The sequence below is a fragment of the Girardinichthys multiradiatus genome, chromosome 12, assembly GCF_021462225.1.
Source record: "Girardinichthys multiradiatus isolate DD_20200921_A chromosome 12, DD_fGirMul_XY1, whole genome shotgun sequence".
Classification (NCBI taxonomy): domain Eukaryota; kingdom Metazoa; phylum Chordata; class Actinopteri; order Cyprinodontiformes; family Goodeidae; genus Girardinichthys; species Girardinichthys multiradiatus.
Window position 1 is genome coordinate 7734636 of NC_061805.1, and position 23556 is coordinate 7758191.

Genomic DNA, 23556 nt, shown 5'->3' on the forward strand with positions numbered 1-23556 from the left:
CTAACAGCCTCTCTGATCCAAGAAGGAGGAACAGGGGAGACCACACAGGCTTCTGATGCCCCCGAATCCCCACTCCCTACAACCCCTGCAAGTGAAGAAGGAGGGAGGATCAAAGGAGCAGAACAACAAAGCATCACCCAGTAGCCTTCAGCTAGCTCCCTGCTGACAAGCTGCAGATTGATTGACACTGCAAGGGCAGCGAGGAAGAGGAAAAGGAGAGCTAGCCAAGCCGAGCATGTTCTGATGTGAACCACTGCTGTCTCTGTCTATGCCTCGTATAGCCTGTACTTCACAGGGGTTCTGTGTAACTTAACCCAGGGTTAGAGTATTATAAATGTGGAGACCTCAGCCAGTATTACTCAACTAGAGGGAAATTAAGATGCTGGAGGGTCCTTTGAAGATAATTAAAGAGCACAAAGCAGCAGCCTCCAGAGACAGACTGCAGACATGTTCAATACCGAGACTAATGGAGCTAATTTTTAGTACATTATTCATGTAAAACCCAAGCCTTTATTTAGCTGTGATATTTTTCTGTGGAACATCTATCAGTAGACTTAAGTCATACCCGTCATGTTCAACCCTCCGAAACACAAACGCAAATTACGCACGTTCATTGCTTTATCCTGATTAACCTTTCCCCAATATTTAAGCATATCTGTTTAAAAGAAACCTTAAATAACAATGAAAAACTAATCCCTAAATATGGCCCTCTTAAACAGCTCGTTGGTGAGAGAAGCCTCACCAAAGTGCTGTAAAAAAAAAAAACTTTCCAGTGGTTCCATGGTTACAGTGGAACCTCTGAATGCAAAGAGTGCATAACATGACTTTTACGCTGCTTACAAATCTGCAAGATGACCTTGGCATCAAGCAGGCCTATTGTACACCTCATTGTGGCTTTGTTTTGCAGATTGGGGACAAAGTTAAAAGGTTTTTGTGCAGCATCATCCAAACAAATTACCTGTCTGACAAGAAATAATTCTGTGCTGTAAAAATATTACATTATATAATTTTGGACCAAAGGCAGAAAAAAGGTGTGTATTACCCGATTTGTTTTTTACTTACTAGTGTTGAGACACTGATGCAAGTGTTGCCAGCACTTTCAAAGACAGTGAAGTATGGGTGCCAGTGCTGCCAAAATCTATCCCCATTTTGTTTGCTAATGGGCCAAGTGCAACAATCTCTAGTATGCACCCCATGATGTCTCTCCTTAAGTCATAATCTAAGTGATTTAAAAAAAACAAAAAAAACTCTTTTGGGGTGTGGCTCGTACCCTGCACGGAGGCCTAGTCCTCGCAGCTGTCACAGGTTTAAGGCAGGTTCAAGGCCTGGTGACGTTTGTCCCATGTCTTTGCCACTCCCTCACCCCACTTCCTGTCTTTCAGAAAAAAACTGAAAAAACACACTAGCGCTGTGAGAGAAAAAAAAAAAAACTGCTTTTGAATGATTGGCTCAGTCATGTCAACCAGGTCAGTTTCCTACAGAAACTGCGTTCATCATCTTTATTAATTGTTTTAGAAGTATTTGGCAATACAATGCGTCTACCTATATTATCACATTGGATTAAAAAAGACTGAGTTGAAAATTATTGTGATTCTGAATGTAGAGTTGGAACAAACTAATTCAATTGCCATTATTTTAATGGGGAAAATTTTCAAGCCACAAATTGCCTATTTAAATTAAATAAATTTGAAATTAGAAGTCCACTGTAGTTTTTAAACAGAGAAAGTAACCCCCTCTCTCAAACTCAAATGTCATTTAATTTTATTAAATAGTAGTGTGTAGCAAAATCTCATAACACAAGGTCTTATTATATTAATACATCATGACATTTCCTGTAAAAGAGAAGTCATATTTGCTATATAGTTGTTGCTGCATGTGTGGCTGCAACTAAAGGTTATTTTGCTAATCTATTAATCTGTTGACTGCTATTTTCGACTAACTGATCAATAATTGTACAGCAAAAGGTGCTTAATAGGAGATTTTTCACAGACTTTAATCCAGGTGAAGCTAAAGCTATGCCATTTGAGGAGTTATGGATAGAGCATATTTACAGACAAAGGTTTTTCATCTTAAATTAAAAATGTATATATATTTTGTACAGTTTTGGTCTAATTACTCCTCTGAGAGGGTTGTTCTTTCAGCAAATGGCTTGTTTCAGAGTCTGTACGCTCCAGTTAACGATTATTCCATTGCTAAATTAGTTGACGATTATTATAATAATCAATTAGTCATGGTTAATCTGATTAATTGTTTCAGCCCTAGCTGCATATGACTTTGGTAAAGAAGTGTAAGTTATTAATCACCCTGAAGACCTGCAATTCAAGCTTGACAACTTGTATCTATGTTTGAGACTCTTATTTTAAAGCAGGAAAGGAATTGATGTTTTTACTGACTCGGCTAATAAAGACTTGTTATTAGGCTGGCTGGCTAGCAATATTTGGTTATAAAAGCAGTGAAGAAACCCCCACCCCTTTTCAATAGTTTCTGTGACAGACAAAATTTTAACTATTTGTAAGAAGGTTGTATAATAGTATTTGGCGTGTTAGCCGCTAACAATGCTGAGGTTAGAATCTGCTTTATAGCTTCCTATTAGCTCTAAACTAAAGGCCTATTTTACATCATATGTCTCCTCCCATGAGTGGATATATTGTTACACCCACACTAAACCGAAAAAAGCAACACTTTAAAACTGTACAGCTAGGCCAATTAAGCACCTCCCCAGACAGGAAGTTAGTCCCTGCATAATCACAGGCAGTCAGGAATGCCAGTCTTTTGTCAGAGTTTGTGAATTCCTGCCTAGATCAAGTGGCATTCTGTTTCATTGAACTGCAGCTTGGGGAATGGTCCTTGCACGCTCCATCATTAACCTAGATGCCTAATTAGAAGCTTTGCTCTGATCAATTGCCAAATTGATTGCAGACGGGGTAATATACCCCTAGGGCCCTTGGGAAGATGAAAACACTTTGGGTGCCTTCAGGAATTTGTCAGCAATACTGATGCTGGGTAAACAAAGTAATCAACAAGAACACTTGACACCAACGTGACACCAAGTGTACCTCGAAGCTAGGTCTCTGCTGATGTGCTCGTCTGCCTGCCTGCCAAGGAGGAATGCTCCCTTTGTGCTCCCTTTTGAGAAGAAGAAATCAAAAGGGCCACCTTCTATTTTGAGATTCAAGAAGTGATTAGGTTGACTGAGACTGACTGAGAGAGGCTGAGGGAGATGTGGAAGTCAAACCTGATTAGGCCAACCTGCCAGGTCTATCTTCCTTCCATCACTACTCCCTGATTGCGTGCCCCCTCCCCCCTTTTCACACTCACCTCACCCAACCCGTACACTGTCATTATTGACTTCAGCGGACTGCTGATGCCCTTTGTCCAATCAGCATGCTGGCTCTGGCAGCAACCGGGTAATTAAAAGTGAATTGTCTACTTGGCATGTAAGCTGGTGGGCACAAGGGTAGACAAACACTTTTTCTCTCTGCTGCCCTGCCTTCCTCCTCTTTCCCAGCCAGGTGGTAGCATACAGGACCTGTCAGATTAGCTGATGACCCTTTTAATTCTAGCCCAGCCGGGGGCCATAATTGATATTTACCAGGAAAGGTTAATTGTAGCAGTGATCTGCTTAAATTACAGTGGAGATCAGGAGACCAGGGCCAGACACCACACTTGCCACCAGGGGAGCTACTACATGCTCACTTCTAGTCAAATGGATTACACCCCGCAGCCACTGCTGTTGTACTCCAAGATGGAGAAGCAGAGAGAGGCATTTTCATTGGCTATTCTGCATCAGTCCCCCCTTGCTGAGTTCACCAGCCTCCCATCTGGCTGGAAATTTGGATATGCGCCAACTGTGTGGCTTGACAGGCTGCAAGAAAGCAAACCATTCATGTTGGCAATATAGGAGTAGGATTGAAGTGGGTCACAGAACATGCACTTATTTGTACAGTTATGTTTTCCAAAACAGACAAATGTGTACACACACATACTATATATATGTTTATATTATATATATATATATATATATATATATATATATATATAAATAAACAATAACAATATATATAACAATATATATGGACAATGAAACTGAAACACCTGTCATTTTAGTGTGGGAGGTTTCATGGCTAAATTGGACCAGCCTGGTAGCCAGTCTTCATTGATTGCACATTGCACCAGTAAGAGCAGAGTGTGAAGGTTCAATTAGCAGGGTAAGAGCTCAGTTTTGCTCAAAATATTGAAATGCACACAACATTATGGGTGACATACCAGAGTTCAAAAGAGGACAAATTGTTGGTGCACGTCTTGCTGGCACATCTGTGACCAAGACGGCAAGTCTTTGTGATGTATCAAGAGCCACGGTATCCAGGGTAATGTCAGCAAACCACCAAGAAGGACGAACCACATTCAACAGGATTAACTGTGGACACAAGAGGAAATTGTCTGAAAGGGATGTTTGGGTGCTAACCCGGATTGTATCCAAAAAACATAAAACCACGGCTGCCCAAATCACGGCAGAATTAAATGTGCACCTCAACTCTCCTGTTTCCACCAGACCTGTCCGTCGGGAGCTCCACAGGGTCAATATACAGGCCGGGCTGCTATAGCCAAACCTTTGGTCGCTCATGCCAATGCAAAACGTCGGTTTCAATGGTGCAAGGAGCGCAAATCTTGGGCTGTGGACAATGTGAAATATGTATTGTTCTCTGATGAGTCCACCTTTACTGTTTTCCCCACATCCGGGTGAGTTACGGTGTGGAGAAGCCCCAAAGAAGCTTACCACCCAGACTGTTGCATGCCCAGAGTGAAGCATGGGGATGGATCAGTGATGGTTTGGACTGCCATATCATGGCATTCTCTTGGCCCAATACTTGTGCTAGATGGGCGCGTCACTGCCCAGGACTACCGAACCATTCTTGAGGACCATGTGCATCCAATGGTTCAATCATTGTATCCTGAAGGCGGTGCCGTGTATCAGGTTGACAATGCAACAATACACACAGCAAGACTGGTGAAAGATTGGTTTGATGAACATGAAAATGAAGGTGAACATCTCCCATGGCCTGCACAGTCACCAGATCTAAATATTATTGAGCCACTTTGGGGTGTTTTGGAGGAGCGAGTCAGGAAATGTTTTCCTCCACCAGTATCACGTAGTGACCTGGCCACTATCCTGCAAGAAGAATGGCTTAAAATCCCTCTGACCACTGTGCAGGACTTGTATGTCATTCCCAATACGAGTTGATGCTGTAAAAGCTGCAAAAGGAGGCCCTACACCATACTAATAAATTATTGTGGTCTAAAACCAGGTGTTTCAGTTTCATTGTCCAACCCCTGTATTTAACTTCCACCCATTGGGGAAACCCGGCGGGAGTTTGAAAACAATGTGCCGCACCTTAACCGCCGGTCAGTTGGCAAGGCGAGCCAGCTGCTAGGGCAGCGAACATCTTCAAACAGGTCAACGAACTTGTGCAATTAAGCGACATCTTGATAAACCGATCAGATATTTCAGGTTTACACTACATTCTCGTTTAAAAACATTGTAAAAGTTCATTTTGTTTCACAGAATACGCAATAAATCCAATTTTATTCACAGCTTTTCTCTCTCCTCCGGCCTTTGCTGCTTCCATTTAAAAAATTTATTTCGAACTGCAGTAAATCATGGGATAGGGTGGGTCACGAATGATACACCGGGATGGTCTAGGGAAAATGACGTCTTTGTCAGCCGCATTTGAAGGAACCTTCGAAGTTGGATAGCCTTCGTCGCTTCACCATGACGTAATCGGCCTACAAATGCGACCTTCAGAAGATACAGCCCAAATGGTGAAAGACATCTGTGAATCAGTAAATCTGTGTTTGATTAATCTATGGCAGCAAGGACCCAGATGTGCAAAACAAAAAACTGAATTTTGGAACTGAAATGGAGTTATAAAACTGAAAGTGAAAGTAGTCAAATTGAATTTTCAATGCAAAGCAATTTTCAAAGCAAACTAATTCAATTTTAAAGTTAACTAATTCAGCTTCAAACCATTAAATTCAGTTTCAGTTTAGTGAAATTAATTTTCGAACCAATGCATCTAATTTTAAATTACGCAAATACAGATGCAGTCTGAGCAATTCAAATTCAGTTTCTGATGACACAAGTTTCTCCCCATATTTGTGTTTGTCTAATAAAATACATTTAAGTTTGTGGTTTAATATGACAACATTTGAAACGGTTCGAGAGATGTCAATATTTTTGCAAGGCCCTTAAAATGATCTCTCAGGCTGCTTGTGCCTGATGGTTACATGGTTTATGAGATTAGTTAAACATATTTAAACACAACATCTTTTCTTGTGTGTTTGGCAGATCAAACCTTTGGCACCACGTCCAGTCAAACTCGGAGAAGACGAGACTTTGCAAGAACTTAGTCGGCCGCACAGGAGCAACTCCAAGGAGCAGCTCAGTGAGGTAAATCCTTGAACAAGAAAATTTTTCTTTCCACAGACCTCCCACAGAGAGCTGGAGTTTTTATTCTGAGAGACTAAGTCCAGGAACCCATAAAATGGGATTTAGGACAGAAGAGAGTAGCACTGATTGTGCATTGAGGCAGAGATCGGAGGACAGGTGGTGTGGTATTGCTCCTGGTGTTTTCACCTCGTAGAGCTCCTGTGCATTAATAAGGACACTGACATACAACAAAAAATTAAGCTGGTTACACAGCAACAGCTAGTTGAGATGTAGTAGAAATGACTGAACATAATTCAGTTTGGTGTGAGCTGACCCTGCCAACCCCAGAATGGAATGAGTTAAAGAAATGTTCCAATTATCGCTTCACTGACATCCATATGCAAGCCCATTTAGTTAGAAGAGTAGGTGGCAAATCAAAATGGCAGCCAGGCATCGCTTCAGCATAAGGAATAAAATAATGCAATTTAGAAACAGGGAAAGTAATGAGAATTTATGCAAAATCCCGAGCGTCTCATTTTAAAAGAATGTAGAAATATGATTCTTAACTAATGCCTGTCAAGCTGGCCTCCCAAACCTAAGTAAATTTGATTGTTCATTTAGCTGAAGAAAGCCTGTAGAGAAAGGAGAGAAAAAGTGGAAATTTGAAGATTACTTTTCCTTTAGAGGGAAATGATGGAAACAAAAATATAAACTCATTACGTTCATTGTTTAAGCTATTCAGCATTTTACTTGGAATAAAAAGTGCCTTAGAAGGATAAAAAAATCAACCAGGCTAATTTTTTTTTCCATATTTTTTTTCATTCTTCTTTTCTTTGCTGCACTGCTCAGCTCAAGCTGCACACTGTCCCCCTAATCCAACCCCCACCCCCACCCCCCACCCCCGTCCTGGTCCTGGTCCCTCCCCCTCCCCTCGTGCTATTTCTCTCAAATTTGTATAAAAGGGTGTCTCTTAATGAAAAAGTCAGGAGGATGAGGCGGGCTTGTCAGATAAAAGACCGGCGCTTGTTGACAGCTCTGACAGGGATATACGACAAGTACTGAGAGGAGGGAGAACGAATGAAAAGGGTTAGTGGGAACAGCGGTGGTTGTGGTGATGGTTGTGGGTTGTGGGGGGAACTCACTGTTGAAAATTGCTTGCAGTAATCGCTGACGGTGTTAGATGTGGCATGTCTCTCTAATCTGTTGCCAAATAAATGGTGCACAGACGCTGATCGTTGTAGCCACGGCATCTTGATCCATCCTTCTCTCCCCCTCTGACTGTCTTTAGCTTTTCTTCCCCCTCTGTTCTTCCATATGTCTGCCTTTCTTCCTTCTTCCTGCCTGTGTTGCACTTAGTTAAGGCCTGACAATATTCCTCCCCACCACAGTGCCACCATCTCTCATATATATATATATATATATATATATATATATATATACAGCTCTATGAAATCTGGACAACCGCAGTGAAAGTGCAGCTAATTTTCATAAAACGTGCTCCACCACATCAAAGTGGCTCTCCAGCGCATTAAGGGCTCTCGACTAATGACGGCACATCGGCAACGAGTAAAATGAATTTCTCTTGTCTTGCCGCCAAAGGAAATTGAATGTTACACGCAGGCACACCCGCCTGCTCGCCTCCAAGAACAGTCATGCATCAATTTGGTAGCAGGGGTGATAAAAAAAAAATGCAGGGGATGTTGTTTGTTCATTGCCATGGTGGGGTCTTTATCTGCTTATTTTGACTAGGTAATTGTGCCTGCAGTGCAGCGGGGCTTCAGCACTAAGCCACAAAGGGATTAGGGAAATGTGAGGTGGTTAAAGGGGTGGGTTCCCCTGCATGTGTGCCCTACAGAGAACAGGATGGCTCCTTCACGTACGCCTACTCACACAAACCCAAACCCACCCTCATACCTCATCCTCATCATTCTGCCACTGGGGGCAGATACAGCTTTCTTCATTGTGAGTCTAGAAGCTCTTTTTGACCTGCCTCTTGGTTTCCCTGCAGTGGCAGAAATCATCTTTGGGTTAGAAGAAGACAGCCTGGACACTCCCCTCCTATTGCCTTGTTTTTCTTTCTTTTCTGTCAAGAGAGTGGAGGAGGGGGCATGGAAATAGGGAGAGGATTAGGGGATGGATTTAGCAACATTTTTGTTCCCCAAGGCTGTTTAGTTAACCCTTAAATGTTGCCAGCATCCACCCCATCCCTCTTGCCATTAACCACCATATCCACCACACATACACACACTCGTCTGCTACCATCCCCCACTTTCCCTCTCCTGGGCGGGTTCTTAAATCCTTTTGAAGTCCTAAGCGCTGCAGAAATCCATTGAGAGCCATGTATAATGGCTTTTAAAGAGAGAGTGTTTAGCTGTATGCCGACCCTATGGCTTATGAACCGCTGGCGTTTTAATGGATCCCCCTTTCCCTCCCCTATTTTTTCCTCCTTCACCAGCACTAAATCCAATGGATTGTCCCTCATTATCATTTAAATAAGCCTCTCTTTCTACTCAGAATGCTCTAAGTTGAATGAACTCTACATAGTAAGACTAATTCCAAATGGCTCTGGCCTCCCTCCACCTGTGTGCATATACTCTCACACAAACACATGCATATAGATTTGAATGGACAGAACAACATGCATCCATAGAAATAAGAGCACACTCTACTTCCCTTTCGGTCTTTTTCTATCTACAATTTTTTGCCTTCTGTGCAGTGTTGCCTGCTCTCTCCTCTGCTCTCCTCGCTCACTGTGGCAGTGAGGGGTGCAGAGAGGTTGAGGAGAGTGGGAATAGCCTTTTGATTCCCACAGGGCCTGCTTTCCGGTTCGCGGCAGGACTCCTTCGTAATCGTCACCACAGGAACTGTCCTGCGAATCAGAGGGGCACATAGGCGTTGATGAGGGCTGATGCCTAGAGCAGGTGTAGGTGAATAGTTGAGGGGCACTGGGAGAGTGCAGAACAAGGGAGGCAGGGGCAGTGGAGGTGTGGGGGAGGTCATTTTGGATTGAAGGTGGACCTGTGGATGAAATTGCTCTAGCAGAAAAGTTCCCTCCAGAGACCAAGGGGGAGAAATTGCCAATCTAGACAGAGGAATAAAAGCAGTGAAAAGTGGAAGTGGAGGAAGGGATTTGGAGATTGGTATTCGTGCTGCGCTGTAACACACAGTGAGCCAGAGAACAGAACGAAAGCCAGCTTTTTTTGTCCTCATCTTGCTTTGTTTAGCATTTAGGAGACCACGATAGAAAATGCAGAGCTAGTTTGATGTGCCAAAACTCTTCCATGAATTCATAAGGAGATAGCCATGCCTAATACAATCAGTGCTTTAGGAACCTAATATGATTTGACTCGGTTAAAGACAGTACAGATTGGATAAAATAATGGCATGAGGTAAATTGCATTAATTAAAAGGACATTTGCATAAGTATTACAGTCTGATAAGTCTTTTATTAACAATCACCATAAAAAAGCTGTTCCTGAAAGATTTTTAGTATTTAGAAAATCAGCTCTTTGCTTTAACCAAGGCATTTGCAAAAGGCCTACATTAGAATACGTCCCACCCTCAGCCTCTTAGCCTATTCTCAAAAATAGTTTGTATGCGATGGCAGTTTACAGGACATGTTTATTAATCAAACACATTTAGAACAAAATTGTCTAATGTTATATCTTTAAATCATTCAATACAGATTGATCTGAAAATCTGTGCCTGTAATGGAAGATGGTGATAGTTGCAATAATAGACAGTTTTTTGGGGGTTTTTTTGCATTTCTATTAGTTGGTATATCTCATATATACTTTACATCTTCAATATGTCAATTTGTTGCTACAGTGTTTGAATACATTCATTTCTTTTTCAGAAATGAATGTATTAATTTTTCTTTTTTTACAGATGCACCCATCAGAATGTTGTGGCCAATTTTGGGTTTATAAAAGCTTTGACCTGCTGATACCCATTTCATCCGATTCCAATTTCTCTTAAATAACTATATTAATAGAAGTTCCAAGAAGAGAATGGATATTTTTTTTTATTACCTTCCTCAGTGAGCATTCATCATTGGTTTACATTAGAAGCTGAGGTGACATCATGCCTTGTCTGTGAAAAAGCAATAACAATAAAGAAATGTTTTAACTAATTTCATTTTTAAACACCTGATTGCAACTGATAATAGTTACTGTTAAGCCTTCTTACCTTTGTAACACCATCCTTATCAAAGAGGGTTGTTGTCACCATGACTCATTAGCTTTTGGTATGCTGCATTCACTGATAGGATTTCTGAGTTTCAATTGGCCAGTTTCTGATGCTGGCAAGCTGATCAGGAACTGGTCGCAAGACAACCTCATTATCTCTCTATTTCTAATGGTTTGTGTCTCATTAAATCAGTACTGTCAGACCTTTGGTGGTGGTCATATTGTTTTGTATTCATAAAATGCTGAGAAATACGTTATTAGCTTGTACTGCTAAATATGGTAAGCTTGGTCACTGAGCCTAAATATTCGCAAATCCTGCTGGCTTTCTAATTTGAACGTTACTCCTGTTCAGTCAGGTGTGACACCATTCCCAAATACCTGAGAGCCTGGCAGGTTTCCCCTGAATTTTCTCCTCTGTCCAGGCTGGAATAAAAGAAGTGATGTGTGTGGGTGTAGGGTACATGACAGGGTGGGTAAAAGGTTAATGTGAATATTGATATTAAAGTGACGTTGCTTCATCATGTCTGTGTGAGCAAGTGAAATACTCCTCAAAGGTCATCCTTGTTCTCCTCTCTCTCCCTACAGAGCTCCACTCACTCTCTGTCAGGCCGCGGATACTCGGTAAGTGACATTTTCATGCTTCATAGCTTTACAGCTGAATTACAATCTCCAACGACTCGTTTTATGGGCCCAGCGCTAGACATTTTAATTATGTTAAATAGAGTAATGGAGAAATCATGATATTAGGAACATTAATTCTGGCTGACTGAATGATTAAATTGTGGGAAGGTGTCCTGCACTACCTTGAAGAAAAGGACCTCACTTTATTGGCATTGATCAGCAGCATTCACCAGCAGTGCAATTTGAGTTTCATATCTTCCTGCACTACCTGTCAGTGGGGCATCCTATTGTTCACTGTGATATAAATCCAATTTTCCATAACTAAGGTCATTTGTAGAATGGCAGCTTCATCTAGTCTGTATCTTTCTGAAAACTTCAGCGAAAATTTCAGTAAAAAGTTTCTAATGATTAAGTAAAATAGAATGCAATGAGTTTTTTTTTTTTTACAAAACACAAAGATACAGTCCTAAAATCTCTCTTGGCACAGTTAAACATTTTAGATGAACAAAATCATTTTAGTATTCGATATAACGTTAGTAAATAAAAAAAAGCAGTTTTCAAATCAAGATTTCATTTTTTAAGATAACAAATCCAAATCAACCTAGCCCCAGATGGAAAACTAATCCTTCCTCCTTTGGCGGGAACAACTGCCCTCAGGTGTTTGTGTTGACTGGCGATTGCTCTTTTTCATCACTGTAGAGGAATTTTGGTCTTTTCTTCTTTGCAGAATTCTTTTAATTCAACGACATGTGAATGTTTTTGAGTGTATTTTGAATGTTTTTTTGTTTTTTTTAGGTAGGCTTACTAGTGTTTGACTAGTCCGCTTGGAAACAAAATGCACTTTAAATGCTTTTGAGTTAATTTAATAGTTAACCTATCTTGGAAAGGGAATTACGCACATTTTTTTTGCTAACAAAAGTTTTGCACTTTTCAATTTTTATCCTGTAAGCATTTGTTTTCTTGCCCCAGTGTATTCTCAAACTGTAACTCTATGCTCTGCTCCACCTTTTGTTTCCATGATGTGTTGAGTCTCATAATAATGCAGACAGTGGTTGTCCTTTATGTCCTTTGCTAAAAAGGAAACCCATAAGAGGTACATTATTTGAAGCATGCTCCTTATTTGCTAATGAATGCCATATGGTGAGAGTTATTGCAACTCGGAAGCAATCATCCAAACAAGCAAAACAACTATAAATTGTTTGTCATCCTTAATCTGCCTCAAAGGGCTACAGTTAAAGTGCAGAACAAAGCTAACTTCAAAAAACATTGATCTTTGTGGAATCTGGTTTTTTTTAAATGTTGTTTTAATAGAACATGTCACATTCCTACTTCCTAGTATCAGCACACTCATAGAAAGATGAAAACAAACAAGACCTCCAAAAAGAGCTGGTGGAGCCCTTTGGCTCGAGCTGTCAGTTTAAGTCGGCACGGAACGAGGCCTCCTCTTTATCTGAAAGACGAAGGGAAGGATTCAGTGCGAGAGGTGTAGTTTGGCTTGGAGATACTGGAGTGGGAGGAGGGGGCATTGCAAGCAAAGCAAAGTCTAGTAACGAGGGCAGGAAGTTACATGTTGTCTAGCTCCCTTCTCTGACTATCTGATGGTGCTATCTGCAGTGTTTGTGTCCTCCAGGCACCTCCTGGGTACTGAGCTCTGACACTCAATCTGCTGTGCTGCAGGGTCCGCTTGATTTCTGGGGGCTGCTTATCTGCAAGTGCTTCAGGCTTTACAGTATGATGGTTTTGAAGGAGGGCTCCGGGTTCTGGGTCAGAGGAGCTACAGGGAACTGAAGGGCAGAGGCTGAAAGGGTGTGGGAGGAGGAGGAGAGCAAAAGAAAAGAGCAGGGGCAGGATAGAGAATAGAACATTGGAGCAGAATCAGGAAAACTAAGTGTTTAAGTATTAAGTATAGGTGAGCAAGACATTAAGGTGTAGTCATTGTCACTGGCCACCAGTAGGACTGATACGTAATATAATGAGTGACCCTTCAAATTGATCAGTATCTATTTAGTCAGCCCACAAATAAAAAATAATCAGTCTTGTGTATGGGAAGTGTTTTAGTGACACAAAGCATTAAGAGTCAAACAAGTATCTCCAAAATGATGTTTTCTAACAAATGTTGGATGAAAACCTCTTAGTTAGAGATATAGATGATCTGGTTCACGACTCTATTACAATTTACCCACATGAACACATAACTAATAAATATAAAACATTTAGATCAAGGAACATTTCTTAGATTTTTCTCTTCTGTCCCAAACAGTTTGCCCAACTCCAAAATGTAGTTTATTTTAAAAGTAAAAAATAGCATCCAATACATTTATAGAGTGCACTCTTGCAGCATAATAAGGCTGAAACAGTACAAAAATGTTGTATTATGATTATACAGTGCAAATTCATCATTGATCTGTTTAATTTCTGCATAAATGCTCATTGATATAATTTTTATTTTTCTATACTAGTATTAGTAGATGTAGCCGCAGTAGTAATTCTTTATTATCTTATTATTCTCTCACCAGCCCGATCTTCTTTTATATTATATCTGTCGTGGAATAATTACAGCTATAGTCCGAGTACACGGTACACCAAGCTGCCTTTATGCTACTTAAAGTTCAGATCTCTTTACACCTGGAAAAGGCTCTTATTGTGAAGGCTTCCTTTATGTTTGCCTCAAAATTTAGAGGCATAGACCATCCCTGGATGGCACACTTCTGATACAGGGCTTTCAGCTGTTTAGAGCGGACCACAACGTGGACTTATCGGGGAAAAAGTGAGGATGTGAAATTTAATATACTTTTATATAAACGAAGGTTGTTGCAGAGATATCAAAGTGTTGAAGAAGACATGTAGTCCTGACCTAGAGTTATTTCTCATAAACTGTAAATGGTTTTAGTCATCGAGGGAGTTCACCTCGTTTGTACTGGTTGCCACTTACCACCTCAAGTCTCCACTTCAGATGCTGACTGCCTACAAGAGCCCTTCCCCCAGCCCTGAGCAGAATCCTTGCCTGGCAAATCAAGTTGAATGTCTTCTACTGCAGGTTTGAAAAGCAGCAGGTTATACCTCAACACAACTCCTCCACATCCCATTCAGACTCAAATTCTTGCCATACACCAACCATGATCCTACCTTCAGACCCCCTACCTATACTAAGGATTTCAGAGGAAGATGTAAATAGGCGCGTTCAGCACCCGAAGACAAGAAAGGCCTCAGGACCTGATAATGCCTCCGTATCATGCCTGAGAGCCTGCGCCAACCAACTGGCACCCACCTTCACTAAGATCTTCAACAAGTCACTGGAGCTGTGGGAGGTTCCCTCCTGCTTCAAATGCTCCACCATCATCCCAGTACTCAAGAAACCCACCATCACAGGATTAAATGACAACAGGCCTGTCACCCTGATGATTGTGGTCATGAAATCCTTTGAGCCACTGATGTTGAAGCACCTGAAGGACATCACAAGGCCCCTGCTGGACCCCCTGCAGTTTGCCTACTGGGCAAACAGGTCGGGAGATGTTGAAGTCAACTTGGGACTATACCTCATCCTGCAACACCTCGACCACCCAGGGATGGATGCCAGGATCCTGTTTGTGGACTTCAGCTCGGCCTTCAACAAAATCAACCTAGACATCCCCCACCAGAAGCTCAACTATCTCAAAGTCCCAGCCTCCACCTGTCAATGGATCACTAGCTTCCTGAAGGACCGGCAGCAACAATTTAGGCTGGGGAGCATCTTCTCCTGCATAAGAACCATCAGCACCGGTGCCCCCCAGGGGTGTGTTCTCTACCCACTCCTCCTCACCTCAGCGGACCCGTCTCATCTCTGAACCCCTGAAGTTTGCAGATGACACCACTGTTATTGGTCAGATCCAGGACAGTAATGCATCTGCATACAGACAGGAGGTGCATAGGCTGTTAGACTGGTGTTGGTCAGAACCACCTGGAACTTAACCCACACAAGACTGTGGAGACGGTAGTGGACTTTCGCCGAACCCCCCCCTCCCAACAATCCTCAACACTGTATCTACTGTGGACCACTTCCGGTTTCTTGGAACCACCATTTATGTAAACCTGAGATGGTCCTCACACATAGACAATGTTCGGAAGGAGGCCCAGGAGAAACTGTACTTCCTGAGGCAACTTAAGAAATACAACTTCCACAGGAGCTGCTGGTCATCTTCTACACTGCCATTATTCAGTCTGTCCTGTCTCCGTCCATCTCATTGTGGTTTTGCTCATCCACAAAACAGGACAGGTCCAGACTGCAACAAACACTCAGGTCTGCAGAAAGAATCATCAGGGCTGACCTTCCCTCTATCCAGGACTTATTCAGGTCTAGGGTCAGAAAAAGAGCTGCTAAAATCCCTGCAGACCCCACACACCCTGCACACAAACTGTTTAGGCTTTTACCTTCAGGTGGCGCTACAGACAGTTTCCTTCCCCAGGCTGTTTCTCTGATGAACATTTGACAGACAGAGTTTCAAAACAACACCATGCATGCTGATCTCACATTATATTCATTTGTAAAGTCAGTTGTGCATATATGTACATTTAAAAATATATTTATTATTTTCACAATTATATATACCAAAAAAAAAATCCTCATTGAGAGCAAAGTGTACCGGAGTCAAATTGCCAAGTTTGTACAGACAAACTTGGCAATTCTGATTCTGATTGTTTATTTGCCTTCTGTTTGTTTGTGCAGCGAATCATCTAAGACGTTGCATTTGAGGGACATTGTTAAAAAAAAGTTTTTAATATCATGGCAACTGAATACAGTTTTAATAGTAATTTAATTTTAAAATGGCACTACAGGGGGACTCCTAAATCAAAATGCATCTGAATATGAATCTTTCTCAAATATAATTGGCAAGATTATATTTGATTATATATTTGTCAATTAGAGGTTTTCCTCTAAATGTGAATGGCTTGGATGTCGGTGGCAGGCACATGATCCAGAGCAAGAGTCAGCTCACGTCAGGCCTCCTACAAACCTGGTTTTGTTGTCCTGCTAGATGTATTCGATTTGTTCTGTGTTATTTTTCCTGCTTATCCTGTGCCTGCCCCACAAAACAACACGTTAGAGGTAACTTCCAGAGCCATCGAAGAGGTGTTTGCAAAGTTGGGCGTGCAGCATCAACAAAACAAAGCTGTCTCACACAGCATAACTCTTTGCTTACAATATTATGGCAATTTTCCTACCATCTTGGAGCACAGGCAGGAGCAAGTGTGAGTGAAGGGATTCTTAATATTTTGAATTCCAAGCCTAGTGATAGTGCTGCAAGTGCTGCTAGCACATCTATACAAATAGAATGGAAGGCCAGTAATGCTAAGATTTGTTGTTGTTTTTGGATTTGGGCTCAGTGCAGAATATTTTAGGATGGAGGGCACACCATAATGTCTTTACTTCAGTCATAATGGATTGTTCGTTCTTCCACAAATAAAAGAAAACATCCTCTCCACCATTTCCGTTGTGTCTATGGCCCTTAATATTTTTTTTTTAAATAACTTCACCTTAGATGCTTAAAGCAATGTCATCATATAGACTTAATTTCTCTGTTAATTTATTTTTGAAAGGAGTAAAGTAAGCAGGTTGGATAAAACAATTTTATTTTCCATTGTTGTCTATGGGGAAACAAATGCAGATTTTCAAGATACAAACTGCCTTTTAGAACAAATTACATTTATATTCAGAGCTTCCTCAGTACTAACTAAATACTAATTTATACTGCAGTAATCATTAAAACCAGTTAGAGTTTGATCCTCACTACTTAAAAGCTGTTTGCTCGCTGAAGGAAAAGGAGATAAATGAAACTGATGAATCAGAGTAAGATCATAGAACTGCAATGCATTAAATGTTTCTTATAGAGCATCCTACAGTGTCTCTGCTTGGCAGATCATCAACACACTATAACCCTCACAATCTAAAATCTGTATTTCGCCCACCACTAATTTCAGTTTGAGTAAGCTTCTCTTTTATGCTGCTGTGCCAGGCTTTGGATGGATGTTTCAGACTTTAGGAGGTTATGATGTCAGTCTTGAGTCTGGCTTTTCTTTAGCAATGCTAGCCACTCTGTGCTCATCTTTAATATAAGATGCTAAAGACTGTTTATAATATGAACTCCGTAATCATTTTACCTGTGTTTAAAAATGATGATTAAACCCTCTTCTCCTGCAACTGCTTTCTCTCACACATAGCATATTATTGTCTTTGCTCTTAACATTAATAACTAATGATCCCTCTTATTTTTATTTTTTGTGTTATGGTTCTGCAAGATAAACTATAATTGGCTCAAATTGATATCAGAAGGTCAAACAAAAACTAGAGATAATAAATTGATTTATCTGACAAATACTATAAAATCAAAAGTTTATTTCTGTCACAATAAAAGTATTTATCTCAGTAGGTAATTAACTAAATCAAGTTGTTATAACATGCGTTTGTCTGCTGTGTGTTGATGGCTCTGATAGACATTCAGTGGCATTCAGCTAGGTAATAGAAGATTGAAGAGAGACAAGAATTTGAACTAATCTGTGGAGCACTGAGTGACAAAACAGATATGCTACGGTGTGACTGATCTTCACTCTCTAGATCTGGGAAGAACTGGATATGGAATTCATATACAGATTCATTATAACCTCAGCTATGAGGGACTACATGGGCACTTTCCTTTGCTGCTACCTGCTTGTTGTTCCAGTAGAGATGTGCAAGGGTTCAGACAATTTATCATACACTCTGAGGCTTCAAAATAAGGAAGATCTCCCTTGGTACCTGGGAGATGGGTGCTGCAGGAGGTAATGAAAATGTCACAAAATCTCTCTGCAACTATCTTCTCATCATGTTGGTTCTTCTGGTGTGGACAGATTGTACATTGGTGGTTGGCGTGGTAGTTCAGCTAAGCTTAAAAGACAACACACTACTCCTTCCTTTCAGATGAACTGAATAAGCTTAAGTCTCCAACCCCCAATCTTCTGAAACCACCCAAGGCCAAGGAATGGCTCTTGTTTTCACGCACAATAAAAACATAAAGCTTTGTCTGTGACAGTTTAATCAGACTAGTCTGATTTGGGAGGGTTTATCTCTACAGTGTCAGGGAGTAAAACCTTAGCTGGAGTGCTTTGGTTGAGCATGGATGCTCAGGCTTTTAGACACACCCGTTCTTCGTCTCCTCTGCTCAGGTTGTCATAATCATGTTTAACACTAAATGAGTCTCCTCTCTAAACAATGCTATCTTAGAGTCGTGTGGACATCCCTAAACAGCCTCCCTTAAATTGATTTGGCTTCTACGACCCCTTTGTTGTGACAAAAATAAATTACTCTCTAAGAGATCAGGCTTCTTGAAAACATCTTTATTAAATACTGGGACTTTGTTAAATATGATAGAATCTAACCTTCATGCTTTATTGCACAAATCAACAGAAATTCGTTGGATTAAATGTTATACCCAGCAAATATAAAATGATTGAGTGTAAATTACATTGTACACAAAGAGACATTTGTAGTTTCTTTTTGAGCAGTAACTGAAATTTCGGAACTGTGTCCTTATATCTCTGTGTTAGACCATCCAAACGAAGCCAGGTTTGAAGGTATCCGCAAAACTTCTTGGTCGGATAGGGAGTCTCTTCCACATGAAGCAGCTGCTAAACAGACAACATTTGAAACATGCTCCCAAAGTGGGAGAGTTGGAAGCCACCCCCCTGTTGCAGCTTCATGTGGACAGCCCTAACCGCTTAACAGTCTACCAACTGGCGAGCTTCCCTCCCCTCTCCCTCAACACGCATGAACTGCCTATCCAAAACAACAGCAACAACAATGGTGGACTTCTGAGTTAGCTATTCAATCTGTTCTGTGTTTTACAGCAAAATATTTTGCTCCTCTATGGTGAGCCTGAGCACAAATGGGAGTTGGAAAACTATATCTACAGATGCTTTAATTGCCATGGTCATCTTCTTCCTACAACACTTTCCCACAGATCGCTTATGTGTGGGAAAGTGTTGTAATGTGATTTTTTTTTTTTTTTTTTTACTTCTGTTGCCACGCTGCTTACTGACTGCGCCACTCACCACATCACTCTGTGGCGTAGCAGAAGTATAACGCCTGATAGGGCTCCTCCGGCTTTTGGTGATTTCATCTTTAAGGTGAAACTGTTTTTCATTTTCAGCTTAATCAGCCATGACTGGTAACCAACCGGTCCAAAACTCAAACTCTGTTTTTTTCTGATCAGTGAAGACACCATATGTTCTTCTGGTCTGGTTTGAGGTGTTACTGCACGAAGAATACTCAAGATTTACTATTTTCAGCATCAGTGAGTTTTCTAAAATTAAAGCATGGGAAGATCTTTGATATAAGAAGTAACTTAACAGTAAACATTGTTCTCTATGACACACATAGTGTTTCTATGACACACAGAGGCATTTCATGTTTGTTTCATTTAGACCATGAGAGTCTGAGAGAGCAAGGCTTTCATCAGATAACAGGAAGGCAGCAAAGTTGCTCTGGTTTATCCTTTTGAGCTTTCAACCTGTGCAAGTTAGAGAACATGTTGGATTTTGAAATGTCAGATCTTTGGAAATCTCAAATTTAGGGTAAGAATGTCCATCTTCTAAGGAATAAACATGTAGACTTTAGTAGGGCTAACTGTGCCCATCCAGCTGGAGAAGATGCTAAAGGCAATTTAAAATGTCAACTCGGTAATTATTGTCTTTGTTTTCATATATTTGTGAAACCCTGTTTTTTCCATAATTGTTGTCTTAGACATGATATTGCATCTGCTCACAACATAAATATTTAAAAACCGTTTATAGCTGGAAGACCAGAAAAATGAAATGGAGAATGGCAATTCAAAACTCATCATTGCATTTCTACTCTGTGTCTGTCTCCATCTCTTTCCCACTGGATGTTTTTCTGCCTGCCTGTGAGAAATACTGGATCTTTCTCACTTCGCTTAATTTTTAGAGACAAGCAGGTGTCTTTATACCCCTTTGCACATGGTGAAAATTAGTGAAGGAAACCAGGAACCCAGTAGCAGTAGGCTAGGGCCCTGTCATTGTCCTGGCCTTTGGGTGAGGCACTTCTTGTCAGCGGCCTTTCTAAGAGGGCTGTCTGCTGTAAAAAACCTATTTGTTTATCCCTCTGTGCGGTCCAACTTCAGATCCTGGACCTCATTGCTTTCTGCGCACCAGGGACCTGAACTGTTGCCGCTAGCAACAGATAAAAATTGCTGTTAACCACAGCAGGTCCCATAACACATCAATCAACGGGGTCTGCAGATAAAGGCTGCAGGCTTCTGGGGCCCTGAGTGAATGGCACGGTTGAAAATCCTTTCCCACTGGCTGAGCATTCACAGCTCAGATGATAAAGGCCTGCTATCATTCAGAGCTGTAAGGGGAAACTTCATTTTAAGCAATGCAGCTCAGGTTTTGTTATAATAGGGATGCATTAAAACAGCACTTAGCACAAATGGGACTCCAGGAGGGGTTATTTAAATGAAAAGGCGACACTGTGAAGTAGTGATGACACAGCCTCAACAATAACAACTCTAATATATTTCAGTTTTTCTAAACAAACTACTAATTGCTTTTGTTGGCTTTGCTCTAAATACTACTTCAAGTCTGAGATGATCAGCTTTGAGCCATGCACATACTTAGTTTATGTTGTTATGAAGAAAGTCAAAATCAGTGACTGGAAATTACTGAGCACTAGGGTTGTAGCAAGACCTCATTAGGGTTAGGGATATAAATGTGCCTGTGTGTATATGTATGAGTGTGTGTGTGTATAGATAGATAGATAGATAGATAGATAGATAGATAGATAGATAGATAGATAGATAGATAGATAGATAGATAGATAGATAGATAGATAGATAGATAGATAGATAGATAGATAGATAGATAGATAGATAGATAGATAGATAGATAGATAGATAGATAATGCTGTTAACTGAGGTTAATATTCATGTTTTGTATATTCTAAAAATAAAAAAAGTGTGTTCTAAATACTTTTTTTTTAGCCCTCCTACAATTTTAGTGTCTCTAATTGTAAATATTGACCAGGATGCATTATTCAAGTTTCATATCAAAGTTTAATTTAAGCTTTGTCAAACAACATAAATTGTCGTGGCACAAAACGCTTAAGCAAATATTATTCTGCTGACATTCCTAGTTTTTTTTATGCTGCTGCCATATAGAAAATTAGACTGAGAGGAAAAGTAGTTCACTCTGCAGCAGAAAAAAACATTCATTTATATTTACACAACTGAGTAAAAAAATATAAATCATAAAAATGATGCATTTAAGACTCTCTAGGAAGGAGGGAGTGACAGTGGGAAGACCAGTAGATTTATTGTCATTGTCCACCTCAATTGTGCCCTTGTGTCTGATTGTCCTGGTGCCACCACTGTACAATATTTCTTTTTACAGTGAAGTCTTTCTCACCAAGTGCTATCAAGTTGCTGTCAGGATGAGACTTTGTCTGATCAACTAACTAAACTATAATGATAATCCTCAGATATGAAGCCAAGTCCTTTAACCCTTTATGACCTACCATAGAACAAGTTCACCAGAGCATATTTTTACATTTGTACATGCTGTAGAGACATTTTTTGGAGCATTTCAATTTGCTATACATCAATACAACCCTTAAATTTGAATACTTTGTATATAATAACTCCATATTAAGTAAGTAAATTGCAAAAAAGTGCAATTAACCACCAGAAAAATTTAAAACTTTTTTTTTTTTTTTTTGCACATATTTTCCCTAAATACAGAAATGTCATAGCTGTATCCCTCAAATATTGCAATATAAAAAAGTTGTACAAAACCCTGTCAAACCACAGGAAATTTATTTGGAGTGTTTCCATAACTTCATTTTTGAGATACACTAATGTTTATGAACAGAGACAAAAACGAACATAAAATGTACATTGTGAACAGTTTGAGAAAAGATAATATGTACATCAAAATAAACTATTTACTGAAGTGTAATTAAATCTCTAAGTGTGCCAGATACCTATGAGCACACATATATGTTCATAAGACCATCTTCAAACAATAAAAAGTGCAAAAAACAACGAAAGTGAAAGTGCGAGCGAAGTTTACCCCGAAAAAACTACAACTACTGGGAAAAAAAAGACCACTCCCAGGAAAAATCACCCAGGAAATACATCACTTCCGGTTGTTGAGGGCATTGGTGTGAAAGAAAACCATGTGATAGTTCATCCACCAATGTCATCACGCATATTCCGATGTAGGAAGTACACTTTGGTCTGGATTTTAATGTTTGTTTTTAGCGATTTATTTTTTATTTTTTTATCTTTTTTATTTTACTGGATTTCTTGACAGTTTCTGGAAAATAAAAACTGCTCTGGGACACGTGGTGAGTAGAATATTTAAGTTGAACTCTCCGGTTTCATTTGCAAAAAAAAAGTATTCTTCTAGCTTATTTGGTCGCAATTCTACAGGCGTTTAAAAATAGATATGCAAATGGAAGCGCCGGTGCATCCGCCTGTCATAAAGAGTTAAGCTTGACAATCTTATAAATTTTTAAGACTTTTATTTTGAAGTAAGAAAGGAAGTAGTTCTTGACTTGCCGTGTTGTGTTGACGAAGTCATAGAGCGTTCCCAGGCTGGCATTGACGCTCCTGATTAAAAAGTAATATCACTACATTCCGGCTCTGTAGCTGCTTTTCATTTTCTTCTTCTGCTTCAGTGGTTCTTCTATTCTTGTATTGTAGCATCATTTGTGAAGGGAATATCATTCAGAATGCACAAGGAAATATCCATTTTGGAGTCTAATAAATAAATATATGACCCACAATCTCATTATTATTAGAAAAATTCTGTGTCATAGTTTTTGGTACTGATCTGACCCACATCCAGAAATACACTCAGGGTATTCACTGAAAGTTTCAGAGTTTTATTTTCACAGGAGTGAGATGGGTTTGAGATCCTGGACCGGGAAATCACCTGCACAGAAAATAGAAGAGAAGGTAAGTCCAGAGCAAATAAACAGTTATTGTTAAGCCAGCTGGTTACTATGCTTACAAAGAGTGGGAACTGAACCACCAGAGGGATGAGAGATGCGGGGTCTGGGAGCGCAACACAGGAGCTGTTGTGAGCAGGTAGGTCTCTCCAGGATAAGTTGGGCTTAGACACTTGAAGATGGTTCTTTAGAAACTTGAGAGGCACCTGAGAGTTGATTCATTCTCTCGGTCTGTCCGTTTGAATGTGGATTATAATCAGAAGTTAGTGACACTTTAGCCCCATGAGCTAAACAGAATTGCTTCCACACCTGTAAAATAAACTGAGGTCTGCGGTGAGAGAGTA

At 40.3% G+C, this 23556-nt stretch overlaps 1 protein-coding gene across 9 annotated transcripts in view; it reads left to right on the forward strand.

The window, feature by feature from the left end:
- Positions 1-23556, forward strand: part of fbrsl1 (fibrosin-like 1) — a 427092-nt gene that overhangs the window by 190352 nt on the left and 213184 nt on the right. For all 9 annotated transcript variants that reach the window (XM_047380816.1, XM_047380812.1, XM_047380817.1 and 6 more), the window contains exons 3-4: positions 6347-6448; positions 11200-11235. In XM_047380816.1, coding sequence (XP_047236772.1) covers positions 6347-6448; positions 11200-11235 — 138 coding nt within the window. The remainder of the gene's footprint in view (positions 1-6346; positions 6449-11199; positions 11236-23556) is intronic.